Below are 22,160 nucleotides of genomic sequence, written 5' to 3' on the forward strand. Positions count from 1 at the left end.
CATAAAAATTTGTTCTGAGCTTTCCAATGACTTACAAAATACAACATAGTGGGAATCAGCTTAAAGACCGGTAGCTCAAGGAAAAATCCAGATCATGTTGCACCCTTCCTTTTTAAATCGATCATTCTGAAAGAGAATTTAAGTACGTAGCAATGAAACTGCACTCATACTGCATTCAGCAGGATTAAGAAATTGTTTCATTTTTATTTTTGTTGTTCCTTTTCATCTTGTGAGACTGCATCCAAAGAGAGAGTGTGGCTCTCAAGGAGTAGGGATGTTTGAAAATCACTTCAAACGTTAACATAAAGCACCAGAAATACGAAGTTGGACCCAGCCCAATTCAGAGTAGTACATGTACAAGAAACTCACTCAATTTGGCCTTTATAGCCAGAAACTGGTTTTTAAGGTTTTGCAAATGTGAGTAATAAATTATGGAGATTAAGTCATAGAGTAAAAACAAGCATTGCTCACGCATTCCCTGGTTTTCTAGATGGCATGAATAAATAGCACCATATACTCACTTCACTGTAAGATTTCAGGATGATTTTGGTCAATGTTGTAAATGTGGAGACACTTCTAGAAGCCTTGAAATTCTGCCTTTTGAAGATTAATGCATGTACATTAAAATGCACACTAATCCTTGCAACAACATAATTTTGCTAATTAATTTCCTTTGTGCCATATTTTAGTGAAGATGTTCAGCAACTTGTTTTCAATAGATTAACACCTCTGATAAAATAACAGGCCAAGGAATTCTTTGGTAACACACACACACACACACACACACACACACAGACACACACACATATACATATATATATATATATAAATATAAATCTACAATGCAAATTTAGGATTTAAGAAGATTAAGTTTTAAAAGATAGAGAGCCTGTCTCCATGGCATAACTACTGGGCTTTTGTACACTGCAATGGCACAAAAAGAAATCTCATCCCCCTAAACAGGGGCAGCTTTGAATGACTAGTAAATGCCTGTCCTGCCACTGATATTAATGTTCCAAGATTAAATAAAGTACCACCTCCCAAAATTATTGGTCATATTTATTGAGCATTTTCTTACAGAAGCATATCTCAGTAGTCCAATGATTATGTGTAAACACTGAATTAGCTCAGTCCTCTTCATATTGCGATGAGGGGAAGTCAAGAAGCTGGAGCTGGGTCCACACCCAGATTAAAAGGCTGATGTAAAATACTTATTTAGTTTCTCTGTAGTTTCCTTGTCCCCTCTCCAGCATCATTTTCCAGTGGACCGATATCTGCTTTCACCTCTCTTTTACTCTTGATATATCTGAAAAACCTTTGCTATCTTCTTTGATATTATTGTCTAGTTTATCATATTTCACCTTTTCGCTCCTTATGATCTTATTGACTGGCAACTAGACACAATGGGCCAGATGACCTACTTCTGCTGCTGTTTCTTATGTTCTTTAAAAAATTTTAAATAATTATTAATTTATATATTTGAAAGGAGCTACTGATTAATGCTAACCTAGAAATGATTGGAAAAAAATTGCGAGTTTGTTTCTCATAAATAAAGTTCACCTCAGCAGCAAAATGAGTTTTAGGAAGACAAATAATTATCACTTCAAATACCACACCAAATTACTTGCTGAGACTAAGGAATATATGTAAATTCAACAGATCTGCCATGTTTATCACCTTCTGTTCTTTCAAAAATAATATCCCACATGAAGGCTAGGTAATCATATAACATTATTAACAAATTATTTTCAATTTTTACTGGGAACTTAACTTCATAATTTCCAAAGATATTGCATGCTTTACAGTAATGTAAAGGCATTGCTTTAGTTCAATAGAAGTAGTGATATTCAAAGAAATATTTAGCTACAGATTTGGGTTTGTATTGACCCCAGTGTAATAATAGAAAGATCCATTGTATACCCTTGGATTTTCTAAATGGTGAATTCATAGATGAGAACTAAAGAGAAAATATCCAGCCTTAGGCCAAACCCTTCCCATGACCAAAGGTGAAGCACAACGAAAATGAAAAAAAATATGACGACATCGCCATCTCAAAGCCACACTTACCTTTTCGGCAATGGGTTAGAGAATGATTAACACAACGGTTTGATTCAAAGAATTATTTGTATAAATAAATTCTTATTTCAACACCACCATTTTCAAATTATTGGATAAATTCAAAACTAAATCAAATTATATTACTAGGTGATTTAATATTTTTAAAACTCAATCCTTACTTTTTGGTATTATTTCCATGTACTTATTCATCATGAGGAGGCTATAATGGAATTGTTCAGATGAGATCTGAATAAATACAAAGCTAAATTTGCATCTATCCGTTGAAAATTGATGAGTAGGCCATATGAGAATGCTGTTTGATATACTGCACTTTAACCAGAACAGCATGTACATTCTGATTACAAAACTGGAAAAAGATTTCAAAGAGGCGACTACAAAAATTACTTTACTGCCTCTTTCCAGTTTCTTGAGCATTCAGTCTCAACCCTTATCACTATGTATTTTCTTCCTACTTTCAATTCAATTCAAGTTTAATGGTCATTCAGCCATACATGAACACCCATGAATACAGCCAATTGAGACAGCATCACTCTGGGGCCAAGATACAAAATGCAGTACCAACAATCACACACAGCACAAAGCACACAAAGCACATACAAGATGGCAAGCACGTAAAGGTATCAGTAAGCTACAGCCATGCAAAAATAAAGTCCAGACCCGAGCCATGAATGGTGCGGAAATCTACAGAAAGCGACAATACAGCTTGTCTTCTGCCAGGCAAACACTGGGAGGGGCAGTGCTGACTCCAGCCTGAATGCTAACCCCAGTGCAATGCTTTGGCTCCAACGTCTCTTTCCTGGTAGAGCTGGTGAGTCTTTTTTTATTGTTTCCAAAGGTGTTTCTTCCGTAGAACGCACTTTATCTTAAAATCCCTTTGTCTTAAAATCTGATTGAGCTATCCAAACTCCGAACATAACCCTTTTAGGCATACACTGTTTCAGGTGCATCTGAACAGCCAGCCATTAGTACTTACCACAGAGTATCATTCCCAGGCAAGTGCCTCTCACTCGGTAGACGCTTTTAAATTCTCATGTCCCTGCCCTTCTGTTACTTCTTCCCTGCCAAGAAATCTCCTATGAGGTAGATGGAGACTGTCCGCCCCTTGAGTCCGTGCCAAATCTCACAACAATCACATTTTATTCATCCACTTAATTCACTGTAATCTTTTGTTCTCACATTACCATTACCAGCTTCTCTGGTTCTCGTGCTAAGCTCCCAGTCTGGTAGCTAATTAGCCTTCTGACCCGCATATCTGCAAGACATGGAAGGAAACCTGTGGCATATCCACGGGGAGAATGTGTAAGCGCTTTCCCTGTCTTCCCAACTTGCTAGAGATGTGAGACAGCAGCTTAGCCAGCTGCACCACGACTGATCCTGTTAAATCCAGAGCACACAAATAATTCCATTTTCCTTTGGTCATTGGATTCTAACTGTTATTAATATACAGCCACTGGCTACCATGCAACAGGCAGAATACTTATCTTCCAATTGTTAAAAGCATTTCCCTGCGCTAACTAGTTTAAAGGTACTAAATCGGAGCCCGACTGTGTTGTGATTTCTGCCATCTCAATATAGAATAATAAAGCAGGAATGTAGTATTTAACAAAGTTAAACTTCCACATAATAAACTTAGTGACTTTGAAATGCTAGGTGGACCAAACAACCAATTTTTCATGTTCTCAGATGGTGTGGTACTGACACAAACAACAGATGCTGTTTACTTATCTCTGCCCTTAATCAGCTTCAGGGAGGAATAGGAAGGGAGCAAGTCCCAGATATGATGCATGGCTGGAAGAGGTTTGAGTATGTCAGTTGCAGGTTCAACATGTGGATTAGAGAATAGATCTCTGCTTTTATTTTTGTTACCAAACACCCTTAAGGAACAGTGATTTATCGATTCTTAACTCTGAGAGTATGTAGGTAAAAGTGCTCTCTCTGTAATGTCCATGTTTCAAACTATTACCCATTGTTTTCCAAGTGTTTAAATTGCGGTGTTTGGGTGGGGAGGGGGGGGGGGTTGCTGTGGTGAGGGAGGTAACACAACCCAAAATGCTTGTACAGAGAAAAATGAGAAGTATCACTAATATATAGCACAAATGTTAGTTACTTCACAGGATGTAGATGGTTGTCATTTATGAATTTATAGGAAAGGTAACTATAATAGTTTTCACGTCCTTAGATGCTAACTGAACATCCCTTCATAATAAAGGCAAACTTGTTGTCCTTAGTTGCCAGTGTTTTGCAACAGTAAATTTTAACAAATGGCACAAAATGGTCAATGGGTCATGTGGTACCTGAGAAACTCTGCCTTGACACTTAAGTTACAAGATGGCTCTCAATGGATGTCTGTGCACGGATGCTAGCTCTGTAACAGATGCATTTTAACTGTGTGTAAACTGCTTTCGACAGCACTTAAACAAATCATTCATTGAAAGTATCATGCAAAGGGGCTGCAATTTTGAACTTGATGGCAGTCAAACGCTGGTTAATTGGTGTTATTTTTTTCATGATGCTTTTACTTGCTGCATGCCATTTTCTGATGGGCTGGTTCTCAATGGGCTTTCCAGCAGCTATTGTGTATTGTTGCAGAACAACAAATTTGAGACATCCTTCTTGTTATATGCATAGATAAATATTTATTTTAAAACGCAGTTTAAACAATAGTGGCTGAAAGCTTCATCCTCTCATGTTTTTAATAAATAAAAAAACACAGTTTATGACATTTCCCTGATAAGTGAGAGATGTAAACTTGCCTGATTACTGCAGTAATGGTGACCAGAATGTTTGGTGGTTTAACTGTTTCATACAATGTGCCAGCTTCTGATGACAAACTTGCCTGCAGAGGCAGCCTTACGGTGTAATTAATCCCTACCAAGAACACCAGAATAATTTTAAATAGGGAGAATCTGTTTCCGCTGGTAAGTGCATCAGTAACCAAAATACAGAGATCAAAGGCAGAAGACAAAGATTAAAAAAAAGAGAAGAAATTTCCTTTGATGGTGTGTTGGAATGAGCTAGACTGCTATGAGAAGAATAAATAATAACACTGAGACGTGAAATGGATAAGTCATTTAGGGAAGTAAAATTGAAGAGCAATGTGGGAAGGCAGAGGGATGGGAATAGTTTACTAAAATCAGGGCAATAGACCTTTTGTAATTGCATGCTGTAATGGCCCAGAACCTGTGACCAGCACACTGACTAATGAGGAATAATCAATCTTAACATGTGCTGTTTCCCAGGAGGAACCATTTTGAGGGCAGCCAGCTCCTAGCATTATGACAAGAACTGATTATCATCCTGGGCCCTCAGAAAAGTAAATAGCAACACACTAATGGGGAGGAACACCACCAACAGCTGACTCAGTCAATATCTTTAGCTTAGACGACCATCAATGTTTCTAACACTCAGAAGCATCTAAAAACAATTAGAAGAGTTAAGACTAATCAAATTTCTGAACTCCTCTTAAACAGTTTAAAATTGCAAAAAAAAACTAAAACAACTAAAACTTGGTGTGATGTCGCATCTCAAAGATTGCATCTCCAGCAATTCAGGAAATCTCAGTCTAAAATATATTCCTCAAGTTTCTTGAATGCAATGTAAACTTTCTGTCTTATAGATGAGAGTGCCAACTATTGAGACCAGATGCACAGTGGACTAAAAAGTAAAATTGAGGGACTTGTGAGGCTCACAAAAAATCTTTGATTTCTTTTTAATATTTCATCATACAACTCTCTCTACTAAATTCCATCAGCTTATTGCCCAGGCTTTCCTCACAAAACAACCTGCCTATTCCATGCACTGAACTATCAAACCTCCTCTGAAATGTTTGAAATACTTCTTTAAATTAGGATATCAATACCATATGCCAACACAAACCATACAAAGAATCTCAGCCCAAAAGATCGCCTGTTTATTCCCCTCCACAGACGTTACCTGACTTGCTGAGTTGCTCCAGCATTGTGTGCGTGTTGCTCAAGATTTTCAGCACCTGCAAAATATGACCTGGTTTCTAGGCAGACACCTTTGCCCCAAGTACGTGATTTCAATACTGTGGTGGGAGTGAGAGCCAGTGCAAAATGCTCATACCAGAAATACTGGGGAATTTGAAAAAAACTGCAGCACATTCAAAAACAATGGAAGTGGAGCCCTGGTTGGGGTTTCTGAGAAGAAGTGGTGTTAATCTGCCATGTGAAAGAGAGGAAGAGAGCACCTGCTACAGGAGAATGATGTAAGACATATTGGCTGGGATGGAATGAGCACAGGAAGGGAGGTTTAGTGAGAATAATGTTAGGGGAACAGTGAGTGTGGTCTCATTGGCAAGATGGTTGTTTGGGTGGATGTAACAAGAAATGAGCAAACAATTACAAAAAGTTGCAAATCTGTGGCCAGAAGGCTGGGATGTAGATCTTTAGAGGGCTGGTAAAGAAGTTGCTATCAGCGGAGGAGCCTGACTGGATGATCTCACTGATACTGAGAAAGAGGACCCAGCTCCTTGATCTTATCATTAGAGGTGAGGTTGGAAAATAACCGCGAGAGGCGTTCCTGCAGCTGGCGGTAGAGAACAAAGTTGAGTGTTAAATTCTGGCTCTACATTGTTCCTGAAAAAGTGAATAGTCCTGACAGGCATGTGTAAACATGGCCCACTTGTGCTTTACTTCACCCAACTGAATCTCATAGTGAATGACAATTTTTGTATAAGCTGAGTCAGACCCCCATCCACCTATCATACCTCGTTTCACAGTCCTATACTGCAGTTTATCTAAGCTTTAAGTTTACAGTTTTGTGACTTGTACATGCCGGAGAAACTCAACAGGTCAGGCAGCATCTATGGAAATGAATTCATAGCTGACATTACAGGCTGAGGCACTTCTTCAAGACTGAGAAAGAGGGGGAAATATGCCAGAAGGAAGTGGTGGAAGAGGGGAAAGAAGCTAACTGGAAGGTGATAGGTGAAGACAGGTGGGTAGGAAGGGTTAAGGGCTGGAGGAGAAGGAATCTGATAGTAGAGGAGAGTGGACCATGGGGGAAAAGGAAGGAGGAGGGGACCTGGGGGAAAGAAACAGGCAAATGAGAAGAGGTAAAAGGTCAGAGAGGGGAATAGAGGAAGACTGGGAGGGGGTGGAATTTGTTTATTGGTAGGAGAAATCAATACTCATGCCATCTTTTGGATTCAATTCTCCCTGTTTCAGTTGAGTTTTCCATTTTTAAATCCATTGCGATCAATGCAATCTTCCAATTACTACTTGCAATCCTGTTTTAAACTATTTGTATTTTATTGTACTGTACTTGTATCTGTATCCTTAACTCTTCCTATTCCTTTGCTTCATGAAGAATTTTGTTATTTGCAGTGTATTTCAGTTCTCCATCATTTCCTTCAAGTTCATTGACTGCATAGTTCTTTACATTCAACATCATTTGTCTACTTTGCACTCCAATCATTGACATATCTACAAAAAATCCCTCTGTGATGGAGATTCTTCTTTGCAGTCTCCAATACCCCATAATTAGTTATCATATTTTAATATTATTTATCCTGGACTCTTGACAAATAATTAACTGTTTTTATTAAAAAAAACAAATATCTAATAACTTATTCCTGTTTTTCTGTACACTTACCAATCATGAAGTTAATTAAATAAATCAAGGTCTGCAGTTTATTTTGCCTCTTGTGAAAAAGGGTTACATTTAGCTTCAATTGATAAATGATTTGCACAGTTCTAAAGCAAGGAAGAATAATAATAAATGGAAGGTCAGAAGCTTAGAAATGGCAAGAAAAGAATAAACAGCAAAAGTAATTAGGTTCAGCAAATCAACTTGCCCACATGAAGTCCCATGTAGTTGATATAACTAATAGAGTCATAGAGAAGTACAGCACAGAAACAGGCCCTTTGGCCCACTTAGTCCATGCCGAAACAATTTAAACTGTCTACTCCCAATGACCTGCACCAGGACCATAGCCCTCCATACCCCTACTATCTATGTACCTATCCAAACTTACCTTAAATGTTGAAATCAAGCTTGCATGGAACACTTGCGCTGGCAGCTCATTCCACACTCTCACCAGCCTCTGAGTGAAGAACTTTCCCCTCAGGTTCCCCTTCTAACCCAGAACTCATGACCTCTAATTGTAGCCTTACCCAACCTCAGTGGGAAAAGCCTGCTTGCATTTACCCTATCCATACCACTCTTAACTTTGTATACTTCTATCAAATCTCCCCTCAGTCTTCTGCATTCTAAAGAATACTATCCTAACCTATTCAATCTTTCCTTATAACTCAGTTCCTGCACTCTTTCAACCCGTTTACATCTTTCCTGTAGGTAGGTGATCAAAACTACACACAATGCTCCAAATTAGGCGTCGCCACCGTCTTATACAACTTCAACATAACATCCCAGCTCCTGTACTCAGTAATTTGATTTATGAAGGAAATGCGCAAAAAGCTTTCTTTAGGACCCCATCTACCTGTGGTGCTACTTTCAATGAATTATCGATCTGTATTCCCAGATCCCTTTGTTCTACCACGCTCCTCAGTACCCTACTGTTCACTGTGTAAGACCTACCCTGGTTGGTCCCATTGAAGTGCAAAATCTCATACTTGTCTGCATTAAATTCCATCTGCCATTTTTCAGCCCATTTTCCAGCTGATGCAGATCCCTCTGCAAGCCTCAGTAGCCTTCCTCACTGTCTACTACACCCGCTATCTTGGTGCTGATTTCATAAATTTCATAAATTTGCTGATCCAGTTAACCACGTTATCAACCAGATCATTGATATAGATGACAAATAACAATGGACCCAGCACCAGTCCCTGTGGCACACCACTAGTCACAGGTCTCCAGTCAGAGAGGCAACCATCCAGCATCACTCTCTGGCTTCTGCCACAAAGCCAATGTCTAATCCAATTTACTACCTCATCCTGAATTGATGACTTCAATAAGAAATTCCACAGTGGAATAACAGAGAGAGTTAATAGAAAATAAATTGTCATTTAGTGATTATATCCTGCATACTCATGTAGTATTACTGTAAATGAGAATAGTTTTGTTGCTTTATCAATCAATATATTTTAAAAGGAATTGAGTAGTATGTAGAAAGTGCAATACTGAAAGTTCAAGGCAGCACGGTAGCATAGTGGTTAGCACAATACAGGCGAACTGAGTCAATTGCCGCTGCTGCCTTTAATGCCTCCCCATGACAGCATAGGTTTCCTCCGGGTGCTCCAGTTTGCCCCCACAGTCCAAAGACCTATCGGTTGGTAGGTTAATTGCCCATTATAAATTGTCCCGTGATTAGGCTAGGATTGAATCAGAAGATTGCTGGGTGGTGCAGTTCGAAGGGCCATCTCTGCACTGTATCTCAATAAATAAATAAACAAACAAACAAACAAATAAAGGAGGATAGAACTAGTTGGATAGCTCTTTCAAAACCTGATATAGCAGTAATGGACCACATTGCTTCATTTGTGCCATGTGGTTCTCTGGGGTTGGTTTTGACTTTGCCTGATGGATTAAAATGGTTGGGGAGTAAGCTGAGAACCTATTTTTCATCTCTCCTTCGCTGGAATCACTTCTAAAGATTCAAACCATCATTTGTCCAAGATTAATCAGTAATTGTGTTCCTTTTCTATAAATTCTCATTTTTTATAGATAACATAATCCAATTCACCAAATAGAGTGGAAAGGCAGAACAAATTTCTTACTTAGTTTCTTGCTAAAGCATATTTTGCATGTTGTTTACACAAGACAGGTTTCATTACATCATTTATCAAATAACAATGTTATGCATGCATCAGTACTTACATTTTCTTCTGCTATGGTACTGTTCCATTTTCCTGAATATTCAAAGATACTTAATTTCTTATTAACCACAAATAGTAAGTGAAGCTTCCCTATTAAACCATGATGAATTGTATCTGTTTATATTCAGTTTTTACCAACTCGTGATTTTCTTGCCTGTTAAAATGGATGCCCAGGGAGAATTCTAAGATCCTAAGTGGAGAAAAGACTAGTCAGGAGGCTCTAACTGCTGCCTCATCACAGACTTGTTCAAAGCAACACACTCAAAATGCTGGAGGAACTCAGCGAGTCAGGCGGCATCTATAATAATAAATAAACATTTGATGTTTCAGGCCGAGAACCTTCTTCAGTACTGGGAAAGAAAGGGGAAGATGCCAGTATAAAAAGTTGGGGGCAGGGGAAGGAGGCTAACTAGAAGGTGATAGGTGAAGTCAGGTGAGTAGGAAAGGTAAAAAGGGTGGAGAGGAAGGAACTGATAGCAGATAGAGTGAACCATAGGAGAAAAGGAAGGAGGAAGGGACCCAAGGAGAGGTGATAGGCATTTGAGAAGAGGTAAGAGGCCAAAGTGAAGAATAGAAGAAGAGGGGAGAAGGATAGATTTTTTTTTACTGGAAGGAGAAATCGATATTTATGCCCATCAGATTGGAGGCTACCCAAACGGAATATAATATATTCTTCTCCACCCTGAGGGTACCCTTTTCTTGACACAGTGGACACCATGGACCAACATGTTGGAGCAGGAATGAGAATCAAAATTAAAATGTTTTTCCACTGCAAATTTCCACTTTTGGCGGATGGAGCGGAGGTGCTCAATGAAGAGGTCCCCCAATTTACAACGGGTCTCACCAATGTGGAAGAGGCCGCATCAGGAGCACCGGACACGATAGACGACCCCAGCAGATTCATAGGTGAAGTGTTGCCTCACCTGGTGCTCTGAATGGAGGTGAGCGAGGAGGTGAATGGGCAGATGTAGCACTTTGGCTGCTTACAGAGATAAGTGCTGGGTGGAGGATTAGTGGGGAGGGACGAATGGACAAGGGAATCACAGAGGGAGTGATCCCTGTGGAAAGCAGAGAGAGAGAGAGAGAGAGAGAGAGAGAGAGAGGGAGGTAAAGGTGTGTTTGGCGGTAGAATCCCTTTGGAGGTGGCAGAAGTTGTGAAGAATGATACGTTGGATGCGGAGGCTCATGGTGTGACAGGTAAACAGGTAATGACATGAGAAACTCTATCACTGTTAAGGCAATTGGAAGATGGGTGAGCGTGGAATTTCAGGAGATGGAGGAGATGCAGGTGAGGGCAGCATCAAGGATGCAAGAAAATAAATTATTGGGGAAGGCTTGGTGTATGACTGTTCTACGTAGCAGGCATAGCTAGGGCCCACACAGGTGTGCATGGCTACCCCTTGAGTCTGGAGAAAGTGGGAGGAGTCAAAGGAAAAATTGTTAAGGGTGAGGACCAGTTCTGCCAGACGGAGGAGGGTGAAGGTGGAGGGGAACTGGTTGGCTCTTTTGAGAAAGAAACAGAGAGTTTTAAGGCTTTCTTGATGGGAGATAGAAGTGTATAGGGACTGGACATCATGATGAAAATGAGGCAGTTAGGGGCCAGGGAACTGGAAGTTAGTGAGGAATTCGAGAGCATCGGAAGTGTTGCAGATGTCCGTGGCAAGGGACTAAACCAAAGGGAATAGACAGAATGGAATTGAGATATGAGATCACAAATTTAGTGGGGCAAGATTAGGCAGGGACAATGGGTCTACCTGGACAGCCAGGTTTCAAACAATTGTTTTAGCATTTAATGAGTTTTTGTGACAGCAAATACTGCCAGTTGTCAATACTACATGTTTTTAATATAGCAATTGGTTTAAAAATGTACCAATTATTTCATCTTCAGGAAATAAATAGTGATAATGAAGTTAAAATGCCCCTTAATACAATGGATCTTTGGGGAGAAAGCTAAATATTAACAACAAAAAGGGATGTCTGTGATAACCCAGGTAATCAATGAGCTATAGTATATCCATATTAGAAAGATTGTTCATGGTGTGTTCCAGTGATTCCTCAGTCTCCACAGTCAAGGCAACTAATAAATCCTAATTATAACAATAAACAGAATCATCATCTGCAACTAGACTATAATCCATTGTTGTTCCAATTCACTTCAGTGTGGGCAAATATTTGACTGGTTACCCAAAGGCCAGTAGTAGCTACTAATATCATTTCCAAAGTAGTCAATTTCTTAGTCAGCCTATTAAATTAAAACCTAGTGCGTAGTCACAGAAAATCTGCATGCGGATATAAGGAATGATCATAAAACTCAATGCAAACTACATGGAAAATGACAGAAAAATATTCTTTCACAGATTTTCCTAATATCATTTGAAGTATTGAGTGCAATGTCATGGTAGAGAAGATATATTAAATTTGGAAAAGTTTCTCCAATCTGAAAGAACTTTCTTATGATAAACCATAGAAATAGGTTACATTATTACGAAATTTTGGAGATCAAGATGTGAACTGATTTGATAGTTTGAAGATAATTGAGTGTAGATAAAAGCACACTACTACCTGGCAGGAGGATCTCGGGAGCTTAGAACAATGTGATATTATCTTAGAATCTGAACTTGACTAGCTAATTTGAATTTATGTACATTGCATCAGGGCATCAATAATACAGAATCAGTTGATTGAAAACAAATTTTATGGAATAAAATCAAAACTGGCAATGTAAGGTATGACATCCATGATTAACAGGAGGGCGGAGAAAGCAACGTGGACTTGCACAGCCCACTTTTGTTTTACATTCTATAAATTTATTAAATAATAAGGTTATTGTAGGCATAGAGTACTGATTTCCTGATGTTCAGTCAATGGCTGTTTCATAGAGTCATAACTGAGAATTGGGCCAATTGAACCACTGATTGCACACTGACCATCAACCGCGTGTTTACACCAGTCCCACGTTTATTCCCATTTACTTCTCCCCACATTCTCAACAGCTTCCCTCAGATTCTACTACACATCAACTCACAAGAGGAAAATTACAGTCGCCAATTAACTAACCAAACTTTGGGGCGTGGGAGGAAACTGGAACATCTGAGGGGAACATACAAAGTTACAGGGAGGAAGTGCAAACTCTACAAAGACATAATCCAGGCATCTGGCATAATATGGCACCTCTGTGCTAATCCTTTGAATAAAGCTGTAAATGCAATTCCAAAATAGAGTTCATAATTATTTATTGATGTAGTCACATACAAGTCAAGTTATGGACCAATGTACAAAAGTCTGGAAATAACTGGATATCTGAGTTCAATTCCCAGCATGAGAGCTAAAGAACTAAAATTTGTGTTATTGAATATAGCTTAAATTAAAAAAAGAAAGTATTAAAGATGATGAACATGAAACTACTGACTTGTTGTAAGCACATATCTGATTGACTCCTGCTCTTCAAGCAGGAATTCTTCCTAACCTGCTCTTGGGACAACATGTCAGCATAGTGGTTAGCATAACAGTTTACAGTACCAGCGACCCAAGTCCAATGCCCGCTACTGCCTGTAAGGAGTTTGTACGTTCTCCCTGTGACCACGTGGGTTTCCTCTGGGTGCTCCGGTTTCCTCCCACAGTCTAAAGATGTACCAGTTGGTGAGCTAATTGGTCATTGTAAATTATCCAGTGATTAGACTAGAGTTAAATCTGGATATCGCTGGGCAGAGTGGCTCAAAGGGCCAGAAGGGCCCACTCTGTGCTATATGTCAATAAATAAATAACTAGTTTAACAGGTACAATCTTTGCCACTAATTCCTGCATCCTGTAATGAATATAAATGAAATGAACTAATTAAGAAAGTTAAAAGAGAATGTTGTTTTAGTTTGCTTTCTTTCTCCAGATATTTCATTTCTCAATTTGTTTTATTTCTTGAACCATTTTCTATGAGCTATGAAAATATCTTGAGATGGCAGTTTCCACTCAGGGCAGTGTCGAGTATGTTTAGCTTTATATGTGAAGAATCGTGAACATGTAGTGTTAGTTATGTTTCCTACTGCTAAGATCAGACATTCAAAAAAATCCCTTTGGCCATTACCAGGTACACCTAGCTTGGATTTTCATTAGAAGTTTGACATTGAAATTTCACACCTCAACAACGGAAGTTTCGAAAGTCAGGAGCATTCATTTTCCAGTCATTTGTTGAGCTGCGCAATCCGAAGCTTGGGGGTGATTTGCTTTACAGTCTTGCAGTGGGAAGAAAAATCAGACAGGTAGTAGAGTCTTATTTGCACATTGAATGCCAGCTTCAGGCATTAGCACTGCATCCTTTTCTCAGTGTGCTGGGGAGTACAATTGAAGCTTGTAACAAACAGGAATGCTTTGATGACCGTACTGCAGTTTCAGTATTCTCAAAGTGAATATCTAAACCCAAGTATCATTTTCCTCTGGCACACCTTCCATGATCAATCAGGAAGATGCAGTTAAACGACATTTTTTCCTTGTCATTGTCTGTCAACAATCACGGGTTTGGTTGATATTATCTGCCAAATCTTGCCCTGTCATTAATGGTAAAAGTATACAAGTTTATTAAATGCTAAAAAGTTCTCCCTCAAGTAATCAATAGATCACCTTCAAACAGGCAGTAAGAACTTATGTGGCCACCACCACATATATAGCCTATTCTTATTGAGGGCAACTGTCAATACTAGATAATAAATATTAATTGTTTTCCATCATCATATGGATCATTTACAAAGGAATCACTTATAACCATGCAGGCCATTTCAGGCAGTCTCTGTTGTTCAATAAACTTCTTAAGATGTAATTACCTTAATTTCTCAGAACCCCTGTATTTACTGATAGAAAAGCTTCAATAACGTTAGGCAATCTCAGGTCTTCCAATGATTGTTCATTAAGCGCTTTGCCTGTCATTAAGGTGTGATTATTTTGACTGCTTCCATTCAAGTCTGTCAAGGAGTTTCTAGTTGGAAGCGGCTTATTAGGGTATTAAACCCCACCTCCTATTGTTGAATAAACAATACCACATAAAATGAGGACTGTGTTACCATTTTAATAAGCGGCTAGCCTTAAAATGCAACATTAAAACTATTCATTTCTCTCCATAGATGTTGTATAGCACATTAAGGTCCCCCAGCTCCTTTGTGCTTTGCTTTAAAACCGTCAAATCATGCACTGACATTCAGATCACACATTTGCTATGAAGAAACAACCAAATCTCATGATTGTTACCATCAACTGAATCTCAGTGTCTTCAGATCACATGTACCACAACTAATGCTGAGACCATATCTATAAAATAGCTGCCATACATTAATAAAAAGTGCAATAATTACATAGTTAAATAACATCATCTATGTTTACAAACTAAGCTGACATTAACCAGAATTCCTACACCCACCACCATTAATCCAATATAAAATTTACTGAAGGTATTATAATCAATATTTTTTGACTGAATTTCATGTTGACATGTTTTTTTCTGTACTAAGCTTTGCAACCACATTCATAGTATAACAAAATTAAAATGATTCACACTACATTTAAATGTTTTTTTCTCTAACACTGATAAATCAGTTGGTACTACTGTAGTGTAGCAGTCAGCGCAACAGTATTATTGCTTGGCATGTCAGAGTTCAGAGTTCAATTCCAACATTACATGTAAGGAGTCTCTATGTCCTCCCCTTGGAATGTGTGGGTTTTCTCCAGGAGCTCCGGTTTCCTCCCACAGTCTAAAGATATAGCAATTAGTAGGTTAATTGGCTATTGTAAGTTAATTATAATTAAGCTAGGGCTAATTGGGGGTGGGGGGGGGGTTTGCTAGGCAGCATAGATCAAAAGGCTGGAAGGGCCTAATTCACAGTGTATCCCAATAAATAAATAAATAAATAAATAAACCATGGGAGCAGTGAGAAAAAATTCAGCCAAGTTATTAGCTAATAAATTTAACTGTTAAGTCAATCACAAACAAGAGAAAATCTAGAGATGATGGAAATCCAAGCAACACACACAAAATGCTGGAGGAACTCAACAGGCCACCCTATAACAGGACCTGTTAAATATAAGAAATGAGTTTGCTTATTTACTTACAGTTTCAGCACCAAGCAAGCTCAGTTCAGGTGCAGAACGGCATTAACATTATCTGCCTCATTAATACATTTAGTTCTCTCCCAGAAATCGAGCTCTGTGAATACTTTCCCACTGACTATCTTAGGTTTCCACAATTTATTGAGAGACATTGTTAGTTTAATTTGCAACTGATATTGAATTATGACAACTTAATGTGGTGATCTGATCCTCAAAGGAAACTGAGATGAGATTGCCAAAAGAAATTTAATAGAATCTAGTGGTAAATTGAAAAAAGTGGTTTGTGCAACTTCATGTTGGAATGGATTCAAAAGCTATGTTGCAAAAACAAAAGGATTATTCATTAAGTCAAAGATTAATTTATTTCTCTAACCTAGTCAAAACTATGGTAATTAGTAACATAATCTATTAAAAGCAAGAATATGACAGCAAAACAATAAAACTGAAAACATAAATTCAAATCCAAATCCATTAACTTTAAAAGTGCCAATAATATGTATTTATCTGTTTATCATGTGAATCTCACTTTAGAATAGGGCATTCCCTGTTCCTCTCTCCATTAACCTTGCAATCTATGTTCAAAGTCCTGTTCTCTCATCATCTCTCTGCTGGCTAATATACACTAGATCCAGTTAGGCAGAATGCATTTTTAAATTTCTCATCCTTGCTTTAAAACCACTCCATGATCTTGTCTCTGTATTGCTCCCTATTTTATGACCTTCTGGGATATTTTCCATCCTCCAATACTGTCTCCTTAGTCATCCCTGAACTTAGTTGTTCCACCATTTGGGCCTGTGCCTTCAGTTGCCAACCGAGCCTCCAAACCTTGAAGTTTCTTCCCTGAAGCACTTAATCTGAAATCCTCCCTTTACCCTATAAGACTCAATAAAATAATCAACTTTTTACCAAACTTTTTGACCTGCTTCTGTTACCTCATGGATGGCTTGTTCATAATATTTTTTGATGATTGTGCTGTGAGGCATCTTGGGGCATTTTTCTTAACGACACTATATAAATGCAAGTTGTCATTGATAAGTATTAATTCTCTGAATGACTGCTAGAAATATTTATCTTCTGTAGGGCTTCTCACAGGAAGTTATACAATTTGCTAATATCACATTCATGTCTACAAACACAGCCCATTAACAGCACAGAGAAGGCAGATGAATACACAGATTTAAATATGCCTAATCTGAATCATATAATTAGCTCTGTATAAAACTTTACATGAACATCTGACAGGAGAGCTTGAACAGTTATGATTAACAGTCTAGCTATCAATTCATCCTCTGAAGGAGCCAGTAGAATAGAGTTGAGGACTGTTACCATGTTAGAATTTGAACTAAGTTGCAACTGTTAGAGATTGACATCATTTAAAAAAGTGGTCCATAAACTATTATGTGTTAAAGCTGTAGAGAAGTGGACTAGTGGGGGCCTTCTAAAATCTAATTTGAGTAAATCTCATGTGCAAAGAATCTCGCATACTCAATGGCAAAGCATTGATTATGCACACAATACACAATCACAAATGCTGAAATATTTAATAATCACTCATACTTTACACATTTGCAAATATATATCAAAATATTTCAGGAGGCAGTTATATAATGGGAAAAGACTCGGATTAGGATGTTGTAGTATTCCACCCACCGCACTTCAAGGAATATTACCTCTCTTTATCCCCAACAGCACATTTATAGGACCCATGATCTCTCAAGTTCTGGGAAGTTCAAGTTTTAACATTTAGGGTTCGATCCACAATAAGATGAATGATCTTAACTCATTATATAAAATTATAACTAATTATATATAAAACAGGTACAAATTTAAAATATATCAGTTTCTCTTTGACCTATTTTGCCTCTCATCTTTTCCTTTTCTCTCTCTTTTTTCCATTATAGCATTACATTCCAATTTAAATTTACCAATCCTGTGTCTGCTTCCTTCCAAGAAGCTGATTTTTGTTTCATTTTGTTTTCTATTTGGGCTTCCAGGCCATGAACACTATGTGTTCAGTGTCTATGTCTTAAGTGTCTGGTTCACTGCTTGTAGCTTCTATTTGTTTACCACATTAGTGGTCTTTCGATTGGGAGAGCTAACTCAGTACTAAATCACTTGTAGTTTTAGGCTACTGACTTGTGCACACGTGCACTTGACTCAATAACCTTGTAGTCAGTGGAACCTATTAAACTTAATTTAGATGAGATCAGAACTATTTGGTTCTTTTTTTATATAACACTGCCATTGAGGCATGTCATATGCAAAGTCCTATATTAGTAAAGGACTGAAGTGAGATAAAAGAAAAAGCTTGTGTCCAGTACCCTCCATATTACAACAAAAATGTTAAATACTTGTTTTTTGTGTAATGAATGTTGCCTAATGACACAATGCTACCTGTGTATCCATACCCTGTAGTAAGATGGCACCTTTGGGAAGAGGATGGGTGGTAGTCAAGGATGAGAAACATAATTTGGAGAAAATAAATAACCCATTAAGGAAATAAATGAGCTGATTTTATGGGACTCCTAAAGACATGATTAAACTTACGTGCTGTAACCAATCTGCTTCCTTCGTCTTAGTTATATCCTTAGTAGCATGACATTATGCAGAGAATGTGTGTGTTCTTTGGTAGTGAAGGGGAAATAATACAATATGACTATAAATGTCACTGAAACAACGATTTAATGAACCTTAAAAATGATCATGTCTTGAATAGTCTAACCTAACCAAATCTAATTAAAAACATGAAGACACTGAAGCATCTCAAAATTTGCATGGCACTGTCATATCATTATATTAATTTAGAGTTTATTAAAACATCGGCAGTATGAAGTACCACAGGGACTGTGTATGGTATACATGAAAGATAGATGGAAGGTATCCTGGACTCTAAGGAACTAAGACAAATAAAATGCTTCAGTCTCTAAACCAGAGTCAGTTGAATGCAAATCAAACTAAGCACAAACTTTAACGTGTCAATGTTTTCTTCCCATAAGCATGGTCAAAGTGTGCAATGGCTAAATAATTAAAATATTCAAAAGTAGATGCTCAAAAATAAAAATCAATGTGCATAGTTTCATGAAGCTGCAAGGGTTGGTGCTTTAATCTGATTATGCCTGGAGGGAGAAATGGTTTACATATATTAAACTTTTAGTCAATAAGGGTCAAGGGGCAAGCTTCATATTTCGTCTGTCACCAAAAGCTGATGTTTGTTCAAAAGCCATTAAACCACAGGGTATCTGTTTAACCCATGTCATCAACTTTTTTGCATTGTGAATAAATATGTTGAATCTTTGGATGCTAGCAAACAAAGATCATTTGGAATGTCCCTTACTCAATGCTCTTGCATTTATTGGTGTGGTAGTCCAAGTGATTAAGTAACATACCACTATGCCATTACTGGAGTCAGTTCAATAAGGAAGCATCATTGAACAAAAATAAAATCTCTATGCCTGGAAATTCATAGAACTGGCACAAACCACTAATCTGCTATATTTTATAAATACCATGTAATTAATCTTCATATATTAAAAATACTTAAGAATACTCTCCACTTATATAATATGATACTATCAAAGCATCTCAAAATGTCTGTACAATGAATGTACTCTGAATTGCAGTGACTATTATTATGTAGGCAGATCTTATTAGCTACCATTAGTTTGTGAACCACTGTCACATAAGAATGTAATTAACTTTTATCATGTTCTCAAGATATTTTATCTGGAAGCAGTAGCATACAGCTCTGCAGTAATTTGAGATTTTGTTGAGATGTTTATTATTAAATGAAAATGTAAGGCAGTTCAGTGAACACACCTTTTAAACTAATTTTGAATTTGTTTAGGACTACAGAGTGAACATCTTCCTGCGACAAGCATGGAATGATCCACGATTAGCCTATAGCGAATACCCAGATGATTCCTTAGATCTGGATCCTTCCATGTTGGATTCCATCTGGAAGCCTGATTTGTTCTTTGCTAATGAAAAGGGGGCCAACTTTCACGAAGTGACAACAGACAATAAACTGCTTCGCATTTTTAAAAACGGAAATGTTTTGTACAGTATCAGGTAAGACTTGCTCACCAATAATAGCTGATGTTCCTTCTATACTTTGATGTAATGTTGGGAGAAGCATTCGGCTGAGATGATGATGAATAGAAATCTGACTTTAATTATATTTAAGAAGAGCTTCAGTGGGGAACTGGAAACAGCTGAATGACAGATAAATAAAAGTTGTGGGTATTTTGGCACTGACTTTCAAGAAAGGCTTTAAGTGGATGGTATGCATTCTACTCAGCATTAGGGGAAATACATTGAAGTTTATGGGTAGATGGGATGGAAGGGAATTCAGAAAAAAACATCTTTTACTCAAGAGGTGATAGTGGTCTAGAACTCTCTACTTGTAAGTGTGGTGGAGGTAGAAGCCCCCTGCAGACTTAAAAGTACCTGAATGAGCTCCAGAAAATCCACAGATATAGGATTATGGCTCAAGATTTGGGAAAACTATTTTTGGCAGGCATATGAAAGCTAAACTTAATGGCCTGTTCTGTGCTATTAATTTATATATTTTTGCGATTTTTTTGCAAATGGGTAGCTGACTGTTTAGATATCCAAATAGGGGATTATGGGTCTTGTAAGGTTCCAGTTGTAATTAACAATGATAAATGCACAGCATTTGACAGTCACATTAGCCCATGTAGTCTGAGACCTGATCACATTTCTAATAGGGGTCAATAAAAACCTCTCCCTAAAGGATTAAATAAAAACTTCCCGTGATTCTAAGGAGTTCCAATAGGGTTCACATATAGGAGTGAAATTCGGGTACACACCAGTAATTCCGATGGGATTCAGACCTGAGAGTTCCAATGGGATTCACACCAATGAGTTCCAGTAGGATTCACACCTGCGAGTTCCAATGTGATTCACACCTGAGCATTCCAATGGGATTCACACCTGAGAATTCCAATGGGATTCACACCTGTGAGTTTCAATGCGATTCACAACTCCGAGTTCCAATGGAATTCACACCTGCGAGTTCCAATGGGATTCACACCTGAGAATTCCAATGGGATTCACACCTGTGAGTTTCAATGTGATTCACACCTGAGCATTCCAATGGGATTCACACCTGTGAGTTTCAATGCGATTCACAACTCCGAGTTCCAATGGGATTCACACCTGCGAGTTCCAGTGGGATTCACACCTGCGAGTTCCAAAGCGATTCACACCTGAGAGATCCAATGGGATTCACACCTGAGAATTCCAATGGGATTCACACCTGTGAGTTTCAATGTGATTCACACCTGAGCATTCCAATGGGATTCACACCTGAGAATTCCAATGGGATTCACACCTGTGAGTTTCAATGCGATTCACAACTCCGAGTTCCAATGGGATTCACACCTGCGAGTTCCAGTGGGATTCACACCTGCGAGTTCCAATGCGATTCACACCTGAGAGTTCCAATGGGATTCACACCTGAGAGTTCCAATGGGATTCACACCTGAGAATTCCAATGGGATTCACACCTGCGAGTTTCAATGCGATTCACAACTCCGAGTTCCAATGTGATTCACACCTGAGAGTTCCAGTGGGATTCACACCTGAGAGTTCCAATGCGATTCACACCTGAGAATTCCAATGGGATTCACACCTGAGAGTTCCAATGGGATTCACACCTGCGAGTTTCAATGCGATTCACAACTCCGAGTTCCAATGCGATTCACACCTGAGAGTTCCAGTGGGATTCACACCTCCGAGTTCCAATGGGATTCACACCTGAGAGTTCCAGTGGGATTCACACCTGCGAGTTGCAGTGGGATTCACACCTGCGAGTTCCAATGCGATTCACACCTGAGAGTTCCAGTGGGATTCAACCCTGCGAGTTCCAATGCAATTCACAACTCCGAGTTCCAATGTGATTCACACCTGAGAGTTCCAATGCGATTCACACCTGAGAGTTCCAGTGGGATTCACACCTGAGAATTCCAATGGGATTCACACCTGAGAATTCCAATGGGATTCACACCTGAGAGTTCCAATGGGATTCACACCTGCGAGTTTCAATGCGATTCACAACTCCGAGTTCCAATGCGATTCACAACTCTGAGTTCCAATGCGATTCACACCTGAGAGTTCCAATGCGATTCACACCTGAGAGTTCCAGTGGGATTCACACCTGAGAATTCCAATGGG

General features: G+C 38.5%; 1 protein-coding gene across 5 annotated transcripts in view; it reads left to right on the top strand.

The window, feature by feature from the left end:
• glra2 (glycine receptor, alpha 2) overlaps positions 1–22,160 on the top strand; it is a 181,299-nt gene that overhangs the window by 59,191 nt on the left and 99,948 nt on the right. For 4 of the 5 annotated variants that reach the window (XM_073045817.1, XM_073045816.1, XM_073045820.1 and 1 more), the window contains one exon: positions 19,810–20,033. In XM_073045817.1, coding sequence (XP_072901918.1) covers positions 19,810–20,033 — 224 coding nt within the window. Of the gene's footprint in view, positions 1–10,639; positions 10,820–19,809; positions 20,034–22,160 lie in introns of those variants that run through there. The other variant, XM_073045819.1, reaches the window with a different exon arrangement.

Source organism: Hemitrygon akajei, chromosome 5, assembly GCF_048418815.1.
Source record: "Hemitrygon akajei chromosome 5, sHemAka1.3, whole genome shotgun sequence".
Taxonomy (NCBI): Eukaryota; Metazoa; Chordata; class Chondrichthyes; order Myliobatiformes; family Dasyatidae; genus Hemitrygon; species Hemitrygon akajei.